This window comes from Somniosus microcephalus, chromosome 11 (genome assembly GCF_052327205.1).
Source record: "Somniosus microcephalus isolate GS21.2 chromosome 11, FLI_Smic_1.0, whole genome shotgun sequence".
NCBI classification, from domain to species: domain Eukaryota; kingdom Metazoa; phylum Chordata; class Chondrichthyes; order Squaliformes; family Somniosidae; genus Somniosus; species Somniosus microcephalus.
Genome location: NC_140997.1, coordinates 8,916,241 through 8,930,813, shown reverse-complemented (window position 1 = coordinate 8,930,813; position 14,573 = coordinate 8,916,241). Strand labels below are relative to the sequence as shown.

Below are 14,573 nucleotides of genomic sequence, written 5' to 3'. Positions count from 1 at the left end.
ATTTACAGAACAAACGGGAAACTGTTCAACCTCCGTCGCCTCCAGTCCTGATCCAAGGTCATCCCATCCTCTGTCGTCGAATTACAGTATGCAGATGATGCTTCCGTCTGCGCTCACTCGGAGGTCGAACTCCAAACCGTCTTCAGCACCTTCACGGAAGCGTACGAGAGCATAGGCCTTAAACTAAACATCCGTAAGACAAAGATCCTCTACCAACCTGCTCCCGCCACACAGTACTGCTGTGGAATTATCAAAATCCACGACAAGGCCTTGGACAAAGTGGACCACTTTCCATACCTCGGGAGCCTACTGTCAACAAAGGCAGACGTCGATGACGAAGTCCAACACCACCTTCAGTGTGCCAGTGCAGCCTTCGGTCACCTGAGGAAGAGAGTGTTTGAAGACCAGGACCTCAAACCCGGCACTAAGCTCATGGTCTACAGAGCAGCAGTGATACCCGCCCTGCTGTATGCCTCAGAGACATGGACCATGTACAGCAGGCACCTCAAAGCACTGGAGAGGTACCACCAACGCTGCCTCCACAAGATCCTGCAAATCCATTAGCAGGATAGGCACACCAACATCAGTGTTCTCGCTCAGGCCAACATCCCCAGCATCGAAGCTTTGACCATGCTCAATCAGCTCCAATGGATGGGTAACATCGTCCGCCTGCCCGATACCAGACTCCCAAAACAAGTGCTCTACTCGGAGCTCCGACACGGCAAGAGAGCCCCAGGTGGGCAGAGGAAACGCTTCAAGGACACCCTCAAAGCCTCCTTGAAAAAATGCAACATCCCCACTGACACCTGGGAATCCCTGGCCCAAGACTGCACAAAGTGGAGGAGAAGCATCCGGGAAGGCACCGAACACCTTGAGTCTCTTCGCCGGGAGCAAGTGGAAGCCAAGCGCAAACAGCGGAAGGAGCGCACGTCAACCCAAGCACCCCACCCACCGTCTGCCCCACCTGTGACAGAGACTGTAGGTCCCGCATTGAACTCATCAATCACCTGAGAACTCATTTTTAATGTGGAAGCAAATCATCCTGGGTTCCAAGGAACTGCCTGAGAGAAGGTACCCCCACAGTGCTGTTAGGTAGGGAGTTCCAGGATTTTTACCCTGCGACGATGAAGGATCGGCGATATACTACTAAGTCAGGATTGTGTGTGACTTGGAGGGGAACTTGGAGGTGGTGCTGTTCCCATGCGCCTGCTGCCCTTGTCCTTCTAGGTGGAAGAGTTTGCAGGTTTGGGAGATGCTGCTGAAGAAGCCTTGGCGCGTTGCAGCAGTGCGACTTGTAGATGGTACACACTGCAGCCACGGTACGCCGGTGGTGGAGGGAGTGAATGTTTAAGATGGTGGATGGGGTGTCAATCAAGCGGGCTGCTTTGTCCTGGGTGGGGTCGAGCTTGAGTGGTGTTGGAGCTGCACTCATCCAGGCAAGTGGAGAGTATTCCATCACACTCCTTACTTGTGCCTTGTAGATGGTAGAAAGGCTTTGGGGAGTCAGGAGGTGAGCCACTCGCCGCAGAATACCTAGCCTCTGCCCTGCTCTTTTTGCCACAGTATTTATGTGGCTGGTCCAGTTAAGTTTCTGGTCAATGATGACCCCCAGGATGTTGATGGTGGGGGATTCGGCGATGGTAATGCCATTGAATGTCAAAGGGCGGTGGTTAAACACTCGCTTGTTGGAGATAGTCATTGCCTGGCACGAATGTTACCTGCAACTTATCAGCCCAAGCCTGAACGCCGTCCAGGTCTTGTTGCATGCGGGCATGGACTACTTCATTATCTGAGGAGTTGTGAATGGCACTGAACACTGTGCAATCATCAGCGAACATCCCCATTTCTGACCTTATGTTGGAGGGAAGGTCATTGATGAAGCAGCTGAAGATGGTTGGGCCTAGGACACTGCCCTGAGGAGATCCTGCAGCGATGTCCTCAGGCTGTGATGATTGACCGTCAACCACCACAACCATCTTCCTTTGTGCTAGTATGACTCCAGCCAGTGGAGATTCCCATTGACTTCAGTTTTACTGGGGCTCCTTCATGCCATACTCGGTCAAATGCTGCATTGATGTCAAGTCACTCTCGCCTCACCTCTGGAATACTGCTCCTTTGTCCATGTTTGGAGCAAGGCTGTAATGAGGTTGGGAGCCGAGTGGTCTTGGCGGAACCCAAACTGGGCATCTGTGAGCAGGTGATTGGTGAGTAAGTGCCGCTTGATAGCACTGTCGATGACACCTTCCATCAGTTTGCTGATGACTGATGGGGCGGTAATTGGGGGGGGGGGGGGGGAATGCAGAAGCCACGCCCCTTTATTTATACAGCGCCTTTCAGGACTTCCCAAAGTGTTATACAGGCAATGAGATACTTTTGAAGTGCAGTCACTGTTGTAGGAGGCAAGGAATGATTTGAACACAAGGAAGAAACTTTTAAAGGCCATATTGAACACAAAGGGCTAACAATTCTCCCATTTGTCCCAAGAGCGAAATTCTGCGCCCACTGTGACTGTTCCTAAGGACAAGTGTGACGTAGGGAGGAATCCGAAGTCCAAGTACAAAGTGCAAAATCACGCACAGATGGGAAGTTTCCAGTGCCATGATAAACTGGGGATCAGGCCCAGATCAATCTCAGCCCTCGGGTGCGCGCTTCCAGAGCAACCGACCCCCGGGGAGGCGTGCTTCCGCATCCCCCCCAATGGCAGCCGCATCTCCCCCCCCCCCCCCCAATGGCAGCCGCCCTCTGCTACCCGGCACCCAATCAGGGGCGTGCCGGGCCGGGCCGGCCAATCAGCGGATCCGATCATTCTGACCGCTCGCACCAATCGGGAGCTGTATTGCTGCTGTGTCAGAGGTAACTGCGTGACGTCGCTGGGAAGCGCAGGTGTTGGTGTCCCTGTGTCAGCGACAGTCCTAGGGAAGGAATGTGCGGATTAGCAGACCGCATCGTGTGAGCGTTCCCGATCCGCCAGTGCTGCACCCACAGCCTTCAATGCACTTTACTGAGGAACTGACGGCAGCTCGAGGCACGTAGTTCTAATTGAGTTTTAAGCTCCTCACCCAGCAGAGTAACAGTCTTTAACCCCTCAGAATAATTTCTGTGTAACATTTTATTCTTAGTGTGACAGTGCAATTTCAGTGTAGTAATCTAGCATCTCTTGTGATCTCAGCAGAAACCTATAGTAAACTAATTTCTCAGTGTAGCCTCTTTGTATGTACAAGTCATCTTTGTAACAAAGCAACCTTTTAAAATATATTTCTTAAACTATAGATTGAGTAATTTGAAGGAGCAGATACCTGTTCAACCAATTGTAAGGAAATGGAGCTTTATTTTATATTTTTAAAGATCTAAGTATGAGTAATGGGAAAACAGCAAAAATAGCCAACATATATGTTAAATGATATCATTGAGAAGATAGTTTAAGAAATGTTTATGAATTTGTGGGAGTTTGGGAATGAGTTTGTGGAAGGTATTAACAAACTTCTAAAAAATAATACTGGTGTAATATTTTCTACCCCCACAGTGTGAGAATCTAATGGCGACCAACCATACTTTCACGGGGTCTGATGATACAGCAGACGAAGCAGTCCGCTCCACATGTGATGATGCAACAGTTTGTAAAAGGTAGGAATGGCAGAGCTACTGGAGGATTGGGATATGCTGTATCTGAAAACTGTTGAGTGTGGTGGTGTATTCTGTTGTGTGTGCTACATGGTGTAGGACATGGTTCATATTCTGCACATAGTGAGCTTCTAAACCTCAATAGTGTCACACTGCTGGGTTGAACAGAGAACAGGCACTTCCACTTGTTTGTGCACAACTCTGTCTGTTTAAGCAGGATTATTTTCTATCTAGAGTAGGCATTGCAGAAGTGCACTATGTACTTGACAGTGCTTGCCTAGTAAAATCAGATTAGTAACAGAAACATTGCCCTGATCATTTGTTTACAAAGAAACTACTACTACTTTCGTATGATAGTAGCAAAGCAAATCAAATGTCAATATCTAAGTCAGATATCCAGGCCAAAGCTTCCGGTGTAACAGCATGGATATCTTAGACTGTGAATTTCCTCTGAGGGCAGTGCTCAATGATGTGCTCCAGGGTCTGATTAGGAGCTCCACAGTCACATGCTGGGCACACTTTAATCTTCCATCTATGGAGAAGGTGGCAGCATCTAACATGACTGGTTCTGAGACGGTTGATGGTTGTCCACTGTTTGCGAGGAAGGTTCGATCCTTCAGGTTGTACTGTGGGGTCCTCGATAAGGAATCAATTCCGTATGTCACAGTTCTTCCAAGCATTTCGTCATCGGTCATCAAGGCTGAGGGGAGATCGCTGAAGGGCTTCGGCGACGGTCCAAAATGGCCTTCTAGATTTGAGACGAGTTGGTGGTAGGTTGTTCAAGTCGGCCTGGATCGGCATATCTTTGCTGGTGTAGTGGTTGTATTCTCTGAAGACCGCATATTTGCGGCATAGGTGTGGCGGTGCGATGTTTGCAAGCTCGGGCAGCCAAGGTATTGCTTTCGGTAAAAAGGGAACCGCTGCTAATTCTCATAGTCGAGTTCAGCTGGCCATCAACGGATTTGACATGCGGACTCGATCGCCATGCCAGAGAGCAGTACTCCACTGTAGAGTACACCAGGGTGAGTGCTGCCGTACAGAGGGTTTGAGCGTCTGCTCCCCATGTGGATCCGGCCAGTTTCTGGATCAAGTTGACCCTACTCTTTAGTTTCTTCCCAAGGTTCTGGAGACGTTGTCTAAATGACAGGGTGTGATCAAGCGTGACTCCTAAATAGGAGGGGCTTTTGGCATGGTTTACCTCTGCGCCGCAAAAGGAGACTTTCAAAGCTTGGTGGGTGTTGAGGTGACGGTCTTTTGTGGTGGATGACGACAGCCTTCTCGCAGCCCACCCTGTTACATGATCTTAGATCACAACTAATGTCTCAAAGGACACCAAACTTGTCGTTAAATCGACCTCCCAGTGACAGTGGCAAACCAAGCAAATCAAACGGTCTTCTCCAGGACCAAAGGAAACAAAAAAACTGACTGGTCATCTTTTGTCCTGTGGTAGGAATGGTATTTCAGAACACAAGGATCTGCAAGTATGCATCTGAGATTTGATAAATTCACCTCCATAGCCATCCCTTTGGCTGATTGTAGAGTAATGAAGCCAGTAGGTTTGGCCATTTGAGGATTTCTATCCAAAATGTGATACTTTTTTTAACACCAAAGCTTACAGATACATCTGAACACTGCGTAGAGAAGGCCTGTATTTAATTTAGAGTTTTTGTAAGAAGTGCAGTGTTTCTGCTTACCATGGAACCTAATTAAACCATTTGCTTAGTTGCTCTGTTAATACTGCAGTAGCAGAATCTAGAAAACATGTCAAATTACTGTCAGTTCCACTTCAGTGGAGTTTCTCTTGATGGTTACCACTTCTGTTTGCAGGTTTGCAGTGAGTCTGAACTACTGGAAGGACCCGTACATACAGTATTTTATAAAACAGCCAAATGAAAGGAAAGCCCCTGAAATCAACAGAGGTAATTCCCTGCATCTTTGCAGTTTTTTTCCTAATTTCTTCTCTCCATACCTTTTTCTAATATTTTCCCCAACACATTTGAAGGACTGTAGGTACTGACTTCTTGCTGGGGTACAGTTCCCTGGGCACAGCAGTCTTTCAGTATCCTAAATGGCAGTTTTGTATGTGTGAGCCCAGACAATAAATGTCTTGTCTATTCAGCGGTGGATAGCATCACAGCCAACCCCAATTTTGTCCTCCTAGATGACCACATGTGCACACTTTTCAGCAGCGATCGCTGCTGTGATCAAGAGTTCGAACCCTAGTTGATTTTTCCCCTGGTTGATTTTTCTCCTTCCTTACCCAGAGATGTTGAGGCCAAATGTAGCGTCTCTACCAGCATTCAATTGAAATAAGCTAACCTAGCACACAACTAGGCTATTTGTGGTCTATGTGGCTCAGGGGCTCACTGAACCATCAGGGGAACACTAACTGTTTACTGTACATTCTCTTGGATTTGGTGCTGTGGAGTGGGATAGTGAGGATGAGTTACCATGGAGGGAAAGCACTTTGAGCAGTATTTCACAAAAGTGAAAGGATCTATTTGTGATGCTGACGTTCATGTAGTGGTCAGGTTTGTATATTTCTTCAAATAACAATAGCTGAGTACTGTTTTCCTAACCAATTTTCCAGAGTAATATTTCAGATCTATTAAGAGATAGATGGAAAGCTGTTGCATTATTGCGCCACCAAGTGGCACAGAAGTAGATTTGTCTCCTGTATATATATGTATCATATAAGCATAGAACCTTGTTGCTTTCACCACACATTGTTTGCTTTGGCTAAATGTTTGCTTTGGCTAAATCCTTCTACACTATACTTTTATGCCTTGAGTTGTCTCTGCTCACCTCCTGAAGATGTTGACTCCTTGTTCGGGTACTGTTCCGTGGGTGCTGGTATCCTCCAGTACTTCACCCCTGTGGCTATTATTCAATTATGAGCCTAGACAGAGGGCTTCACAAGGCAGCCCATGTCCTCACAAAAAAAACCACTTTCCAGCAGAGTTGCTGGATAGTGATCAGCAGTAGGAACCCTAGCCTATTTTCCCCTTTCTAAGTTAGATGCAGGGGGCCGATTGTCCACGTGGGTGAAATCAGCCAACTTAACACAGACTAATTGAACTTCAGATCTTCCTGAACTGTGTAGCACAGCTACTCACTGGATGAGCTATTGGAGGAGCCCTTATTAGAGCTTTTTATGAAATATTTTTTAATGCTCTCTAAAGCTGTTTCTACTGAATGTAGGCATGCCGCCTTCATTTGGAGGATGGGACAGTCATGATATCTATGATGGCTAGCTCTGTGCCTCTCATTTTTACTTTTGCTTCCTAAGGAATAGTGCCTGGCTTCTATGCTGAACCTCTCCTTGTGGGCACTGCTCAAGTTAGAACTCAACACGTTGGGAATCCATGCACAACCCAGTGCATTATATTTCATGTATATTAACATATTTTAATTGTATTTGAAAACAAAAAAGGTTTCATACATCATGTAATAGTAAGCCACCGATTCTTGCTGGAGTACAATTCTACACATGATGGTAGACCTCTGCTATCCCGCCCAAGTGGCTTGCCTTCATGTGTAAACCTAAATGGTGAGTATCAGCTGCTATTTGACTACAGAATGTAGCACTGTCGAGCCTAAACCCCTCCTCACCTATGTCCACCCGCGCACTTTCCAGGAGAGCCCTAGCTGATTTTCCCTGTCTCTCTAGCCTAAGGGCACAGAGGCTGTTGAAGCACTAGAACCGCTGCCCTCCCTGAGATCAGTTAAACCAGAACAGATTGGGACTCAAATCTGAGACCTTTCTGGTCTTCCCAGGGGGGTGTATTTATCCACTGAGTCCTGGGCTCAGCTTTGAGATACCGTTAATCGTGCTGTTTTGCTTTGTAGGTTATTATGCCCGTGTAAAGGCAGTGAATATATTGCTGGATGCTTTTATAAAGAAAACCAGCTGTAATTGTCAGATTATAAACCTCGGTGCTGGCCTGGACACAACTTTCTGGAGACTCAAGGTAATATTGGCTAGTAATACTGTACAATAGTATAATATAATAGTAAAACAGTCACTTTTTATAATTTGGATAAAAATATGTCCGCCGTGCTCACATTAATTATTGACTCTATAGTTTCCAGAGGTGAAGTTACGGGTCCAGCTACAGACATTCCTATCAGGACACGGGCCTAATTTAAATAGATACTGTATACCAGATACAAATTGATATTTACTGTGAGGGGATTGAATTTTCTGTTCTTTTTATTAAAAAAAAAAAAAAATTCAGTCCCATTGCGGGTAGCTCCCTGCCCACCTGGACCTGCTTCTTATGCTAGAAATGTGACTGAGCCATTTTCGAAAGGTCAGACCAAATCTGTGAGTCTTTCTAGAATTGCTTTTTGTTTACAGAACTTTGGGATATGTTGGACCTTTGGTGTATAAGCTCGTTAATATACTGGTTTTCACCAGATAGCCTGTTTATGGTACAGCCTTGGCAAATAGTCTTCAAAATAAATGATAGACTAAAATTAAATGTATTGCTGTAGTTATAAAGGGGACTGTGTGGGGATAACATAGCTTTTGTGTGAATTAGTGTGAAGGGTATAGAGGGTACAGAATTCCTAAAATGCATCCAGGAGAACTTTTTTAGCCAGTATGTAGCAAGCCTAACAAGGGAGGAGGCGGTTCTGGACTTAGTTTTAGGGAATGAAGCTGGGCAGGTAGAAGGCGTATCAGTGGGTGAGCATTTTGGTGCTAGTGACCATAATTCTGTTAGATTCAAGGTAGTTATGGAAAAGGACAAGGATAGACCAGGAATAAAAATTCTAAATTGGAGTAAAGCAGATTTTGTTAAGCTCAGAGGGGATTTAGCCACAGTGGACTGGAAACAGCTACTTGAAGGTAAATCAGTGTCCGAGCAGTGGGAGGCATTCGAGGAGGAGATCCGGAGGGTTCAGACCAAATATGTGCCCTTAAAGAAAAAAGGTGGGACTAACCAATCTAGAGCTCCCTGGATGTCTAGAGACATACAGGGTAGGATAAAGAAAAAAAGGGAGGCGTATGACAGATACCGAGGGCTAAATACTCCAGAATCTTTAGAGCAGTACAGAATGTGCAGGGGTGCAATTAAAAAGGATATTAGGAAAGCAAAGAGAGAGCATGAAAAATTCTTGCCACGTAAAATCAAGGAAAACCCAAAGATGCTTTATTATAAATATATGAAGAGTAAGAGGATAACTAAAGAAAGGGTAGGACCTATTAGAGATCATGAGGGTAATCTGTGTGTGGAGGCGGGAGACGGCGGTAGGGTTCTTAATGAATACTTTGCGTCTGTTTTCACAAAGGAGAGGGGTGAAGCTATCGGGGGGGGGGGGAGAAGTGTGAAATATTAGATGAAATAAACATAGTGAGAGAGGAATTATAAAGGGGTTTAGCAGCTTTAAAAGTGGATAAACCCCCAGGCCCGGATGAAATGTATCCCAGGCTGTTAAGCGAAGCAAAAGAGGAAATAGCAGAGGCCCTGAGCATTTTTCAATCCTCTCTGGCTTCAGGTGTGGTGCCAGAGGACTGGAGGACTGCTAATGTGGTACTCCTGTTTAAAAAAGGGAGAAAAGGATAGACCGAGTAATTACAGGCCAGTCAGCCTAACCTCGGTGGTGGGAAAATTATTGGAAAGAATTTTGAAGGACAGGATAAATCTTCATTTAGAAAGACATTGATTAATCAAGGATAGTCAGCACGGATTTGTTACGGGAAGGTCGTGTCTGACAAACTTGATTGAATTTTTTGAGGAGGTAACAAGGAGGGTAGATGAGGGTAGTGCGTTTGATGTAGTGTATATGGACTTTAGCAAGGCTTTTGATAAGGTTCCACATGGCAGACTGGTCACGAAGTTAAAAGCCCATGGGATCCAGGGCAAAGTGTCAAGTTGGATTCAAAACTGGCTCAGACAGGAAGCAGAGGATAATGGTTGATGGGTGTTTTTGTGACTGGAAGGCTGTTTCCAGTGGGGTTCCGCAGGGCTCCGTACTAGGTCCCTTGATTTTTGTCGTATATATCAATGATTTAGACTTGAATATAGGGGGTATGATTAAGAAGTTTGCAGATGATACTAAAATCGGCTGTGTGATTGATACTGAAGAAGGAAGCTGTAGCCTGCAGGAAGATATCAATAAATTGGTCAGGTGGGCAGAACAGTGGCAAATGGAATTCAATCTGGAGAAGTGTGAGGTTATGCATTTGGGGAGGGCTAACAAGGCAAGGGAATACATTATAAATGGTAGGACACTGAGTAGTGTAGAGGAACAAAGGGACCGTGGAGTGCATGTCCACAGATCCCGGAAGGTAGCAGGCCAGGTAGGTAAGGTGGTTAAGAAGGCATATGGAATGCTTGCCTTTATTAGCCATGGCATAGAATACAAGAGCAGGGGGGGTTATGCTTCAACTGTATAAACACTAGTTAGGCCTCAGCTAGAGTACTGCGTGCAGTTCTGGTCATCACATTACAGGAAAGATGTGATTGCACTAGAGAGGGTACAGAGGAGATTTACAAGGATGTTGCCGGGAGTAGAGAATCTTAACTATGAGGAAAGATTGGATAGGCTGGGTTTGTTTTCCTTGGAACAGAGAAGGCTGAAGGGAGACCTTATTGAGATGTATAAAATTATGAGGGGCCTAGATAAAGTGGATAGAAAAGACCTATTTCCCTTCGCAGAGGGGTCAAAAACCAGGGGGCACTGATTTTAAAGTAATTGGTGGAAGGTTTAGAGGGGATTTGAGGGGAAATGTGGGGGTCTGGAACTCGCTGCCTGAAAGGGTGGTAGATGCAGGAACCCTAACCACATTTAAAAAATACTTGGATGTGCACTTGGGATGCTCTAACCTGCAGGGATACAGACCAAGAGCTGGGAAGTGGGATTTGGGTGGCACGGACACAATGGGCCCAAATGGCCTGCTACCGTGCTGTAACCTTCTATGATTCTTTAGTGCTCTCATTTATATCTGGGCTTTCTACTCCCAAGCTAACGGGCCGGTGATTCAAACCCCTCACCAATAAGCAGAGTTAAATGTGTGTATGCTTCATGTAAAACTCATTTTACGGTGAGTCATACTTTAAAAAAACAAAAAATACATTTTAGCTCTGACTTACTGTAAATGACAAATTAAAAATATATCATATTAATCGTGGGTCACCGCAAGGAAACAATACCAGTGCTTACTATACAGTTCTGTATTGCACACTGGTAAGAGTGAATTTTTATTTCTGAACCTGGAGATGGTGGGGATTGTACTTTTTGTTAAGACATATTGAAAGGTTTTGAGTCGTTAGGATGTACTAGCTAAGAAGGATTATTGAGCTGGTGTATGATGAAGCTGAATCATAGACTCTTCATGTTGAATTGTCTTTGCGCTTATGTCCATACTTTTAGAAATTATGATTAAGCTTCTTCATAATTGGCCTTACTAACTGCTTTGTTAATAGCCCAATTATGTCATCAGTACTTGATGTTTAACAAATGTTTTCATTAAAAAATTACTGGAATGGATATAACAAGGAAGGAGGACGTTAATCATAATTCTTTGATTTTTAAAAAGGGCTGTTATGGTGAATAACATGCTTTGTTTTTTTGCATTTTTTCAAGAAGTCATTAATAAACGAAGAATTGGCATATACTTGGCAAATTAATTTGAACATAAGTGCGAGTTATTACATTTTGGTAGGAAAAATGAGGTCACATATTACTTGGAAAATAAGAATCTAATTGAGGTAGAGGAGCAAAGGGATCTGGGAGTACAAATACACAAATCACTAACAAGACTATAACAAAAGCAAACTAAGCACTTGGGTTTATTTCTAGAGGGATATACATATTTACATAGGATATACAGCACAGAAACAAGCCATTCGTCCCAACCAGTCCATGATAGAATTGAAAAGTAGAGGAGTTATGCTAAACTTGTATCGAACCTTGGGTAGACCACACTTGGAATACTGTATCTGGTCGCACAACGCTGGTCAGAAACTGAGTGCAGCATAAGCAGAGTGTAAAAGTTGGGAATTTGGCGAGAGTGTAAATTTGGTGCACAGGGGGAAGGAGGTGCTGCTTTTTGCCTCCAATACTTGTAGTGGTTCTTGTTACAGGTATATATTTAATTTAATCTACCTATAACTTAAACTAGATCAGGCAGTTAGTTAAAAAACTAAAAACTATAAGCTAAGTTGATTAACTACATAAACTTTAATTCATTAAATAACTAAAACCAGGTTAGATAGGGATGGCAGCGCAGGAGTTGTGCTGCAACTGCAGCATGTGGGAGTTTGTGGATAGCATCGTGATACCAGACAGCCACATCTGCAGTAAGTGTCTGCATCTCTAGGAACTTCGGCTCAGAGTTGTTGAGGTGGAGTCCGAGGTGCAGACATTGCTGGGCGAGAGGGAGAGTTACCTGGACACTTTGATCCAGGAGGCAGTCACGCCCTTTAGGTTAGGTAGTGGTACAGGTTTGGTTAGTGGTCTGGGACAGGAGGGTGTGACTGTGGGTCAGTCAGGGGACCCCAGGTGCAGTGCTGGAGGAGCTTTGCCCTTATCCAATAGATATGAGGTTCTTGCTGCCTGTGTGGATGAAGGCAAAGTCTGCAGGGTGGATGAGCAAACTGAGCACGGCACTGTGGTACAGGAGGCCATTCAAGTGGGAGGAGTGAAAAGGAATGTTGTAGGAGACCTTGTAATCATTAACCAGGGAGATAGATCCTGTTCTCTGCAGCCGCGACCGGGAGTTCCGAAGGCAGTGTTGCCTGCCTGGTGCCAGGGAAGGATATCTCCTCGCGGCTGGAGAAGAACTTGGAGTGGGAGGAGGAGGATCCAGTTGTCGTGATCCACGTAGGAACCAGTGACATAGGTAGAACTAGAAATTAGGTTCTGCTGAGAGAGTTTGAGGCACTAGGGTTGAAATTAAAACATAGAACCTCACAGGCAACACTCCCTCTAGGCTGCGCAGCTCTCTGCCGGTCCTGCGCAGCCTGGGGCCAGCTTTTTCAATGTTAAGTTTTGCGCATTCATGAAACTCTGGGCTGCGCGCACCAAAAAAAATTAGGAAAACATTGCTCACAGCTAATAATCTCTGGATTGTTACCTGAGCCACGTGCAAATTGGCATAGGGACAAACAAATTAGAAGGTTAAATGCATGGCTGAAAGAGTGGTGTGGGAGGCAGGGGTTTCGCTTCATGGGGCACTGACACCAGTACTGGGAAAAGAGGGAGCTGTTCCGTTGGGACAGGCTCCACTTAAACCAGGCTGGGACCTGTGTCCTGGCGAATCGAATAAATAGGGTGGTAGATATGGCTTTAAACTAATGAAGTGGGTGGGGGTTGGGAGGATTCAGGAAAGGATAAATTCAAAAACCAGTAAGAGAAATGTCAAGGCAGTAGAGCAGAGTAGCGATTTGGGTAAAAGTAAGGAGTGTGTTATGAAGGGACAGAGAGCTGAACAAAGGTAATAGGCCATTAGTGACATTAGGGGAAAAAGTGAATAAAGCTAAAGGCACTATCTCTGTGTGTGAAGCATTCGCAACAAAATAGATGAATTAATAGCACAAATATAAATAAAATGGGTTTGATGTAATAGCCATTACGGAGATGTGGTTGCAGAGTGACCACAGTTGGGAACTAAATATTCCAGGATACTTGACTTTTAGAAGAGATAGGCAAAATGGAAACGGCGTGTGGGGGCAGGGTATCATAATAAATGATGGAATAAAGACAATAGAGAGAAAGGATCTTAGTTTGGGAAATCAAGATGTAGAATCATTTTGGGTGGAGCCAAGAAACAACAAGGGGCATAAACACTGGTGGGAGTAGTTTTATAGGCCCCCTAACAGTAGTTGTAGTGTCGGGCACAGTATAAATCAGGAAATTAGAGGTGCTTGTAACGAGGGTAATACAATAATCATGGGAGACTTCAATTTTCATATAGACTGGACAAACCAAATTTGCAGTAATAGTGTGGAGGATGAGTTCATGGAATGCATTCAAGATAGTTTTCTAGATCAGTATGTCGAGGAACCAACTGGGAACAGGCTATTTTAGATCTAGTATTGTGCAATGAGACAGAGTTAATTAATAACCTTTGTAGTAAAGGAGCCTCTGGGGAAGATTGATCATAATATGTTAGAATTTCATATTGAGTTTGAGAGTGATTTAGTTAAGTCCGAAACTAGGGTCTTAAATCTGAACAAAGCAAACTACGTAGGTATGAGGGGCGAGTTAGCCAAGGTACATTGGGAAACTAGATTAAAAGATATGGCACATAAGCAATGGCAAGCATTTAAAGAAACAATTAATGGGACTAAATGCAGACAAATTCCCTGGACCTGTGGGCTGACATCCTAGGGTTTTAAGAGGTGGCTACAGAGATAGTGGATGCATTGGTTTTGATCTTTCAGAATTCCCTAGATTCTAGAACGATCCCTGAGGATTGGAAGGTAGCAAACTTAACACCAATATTCAAGAAAGGAGGGAGAGCGAAAACAGGGATCTATAAGACCAGTTAGTCTGACATCGGTAGTAGACAAAATGCTATAATCTATTATTAGGGACATGGTAACAGGGCACTTAGAAAATCATAATATGATTGGGCAGAGTCAGCGCAGATTTATGAAAGGGACATTTTTTTGAGGTTGTAACTAACAGGGTAGATAAAGGGGAAACAGTGGATGTAGTGTATTTAGATTTTCAAAAAGCATTCAATAAGCTGCCACACAAGAGGTTATTACACAAAGTTAAGGCTCCTGGGATTGGGGGTAATATATTAGCGTGGATTGAGGATTGGTTAATGGACAGAAAACAGAGTAGGAATAAACGGGTCATTTTCAGGTTGGCAGGCTGTAACTAGTGGGGTACTGCAAGGATCAGTGCTTGGGCCTCGGCTATTTGCAATCTACATCAATGACTTAGGTGAGGGGATCGAGTGTAATCTACCCAGATTTGCTGACGATACAAAG

General features: G+C 44.6%; 1 protein-coding gene across 1 annotated transcript in view; it reads left to right on the top strand.

Moving 5' to 3' along the window:
- Positions 1-2,839: 2,839 nt before the first annotated feature.
- The window catches only part of lcmt1 (leucine carboxyl methyltransferase 1), a 72,774-nt gene continuing 61,040 nt past the window's right edge, over positions 2,840-14,573 (top strand). Inside the window, exons 1-4 of the mRNA XM_086000127.1 lie at positions 2,840-3,025; positions 3,524-3,624; positions 5,449-5,540; positions 7,471-7,592. Of these exons, the coding sequence (XP_085856253.1) occupies positions 3,536-3,624; positions 5,449-5,540; positions 7,471-7,592 (303 nt within the window). The 5' untranslated portion in view covers positions 2,840-3,025; positions 3,524-3,535. The remainder of the gene's footprint in view (positions 3,026-3,523; positions 3,625-5,448; positions 5,541-7,470; positions 7,593-14,573) is intronic.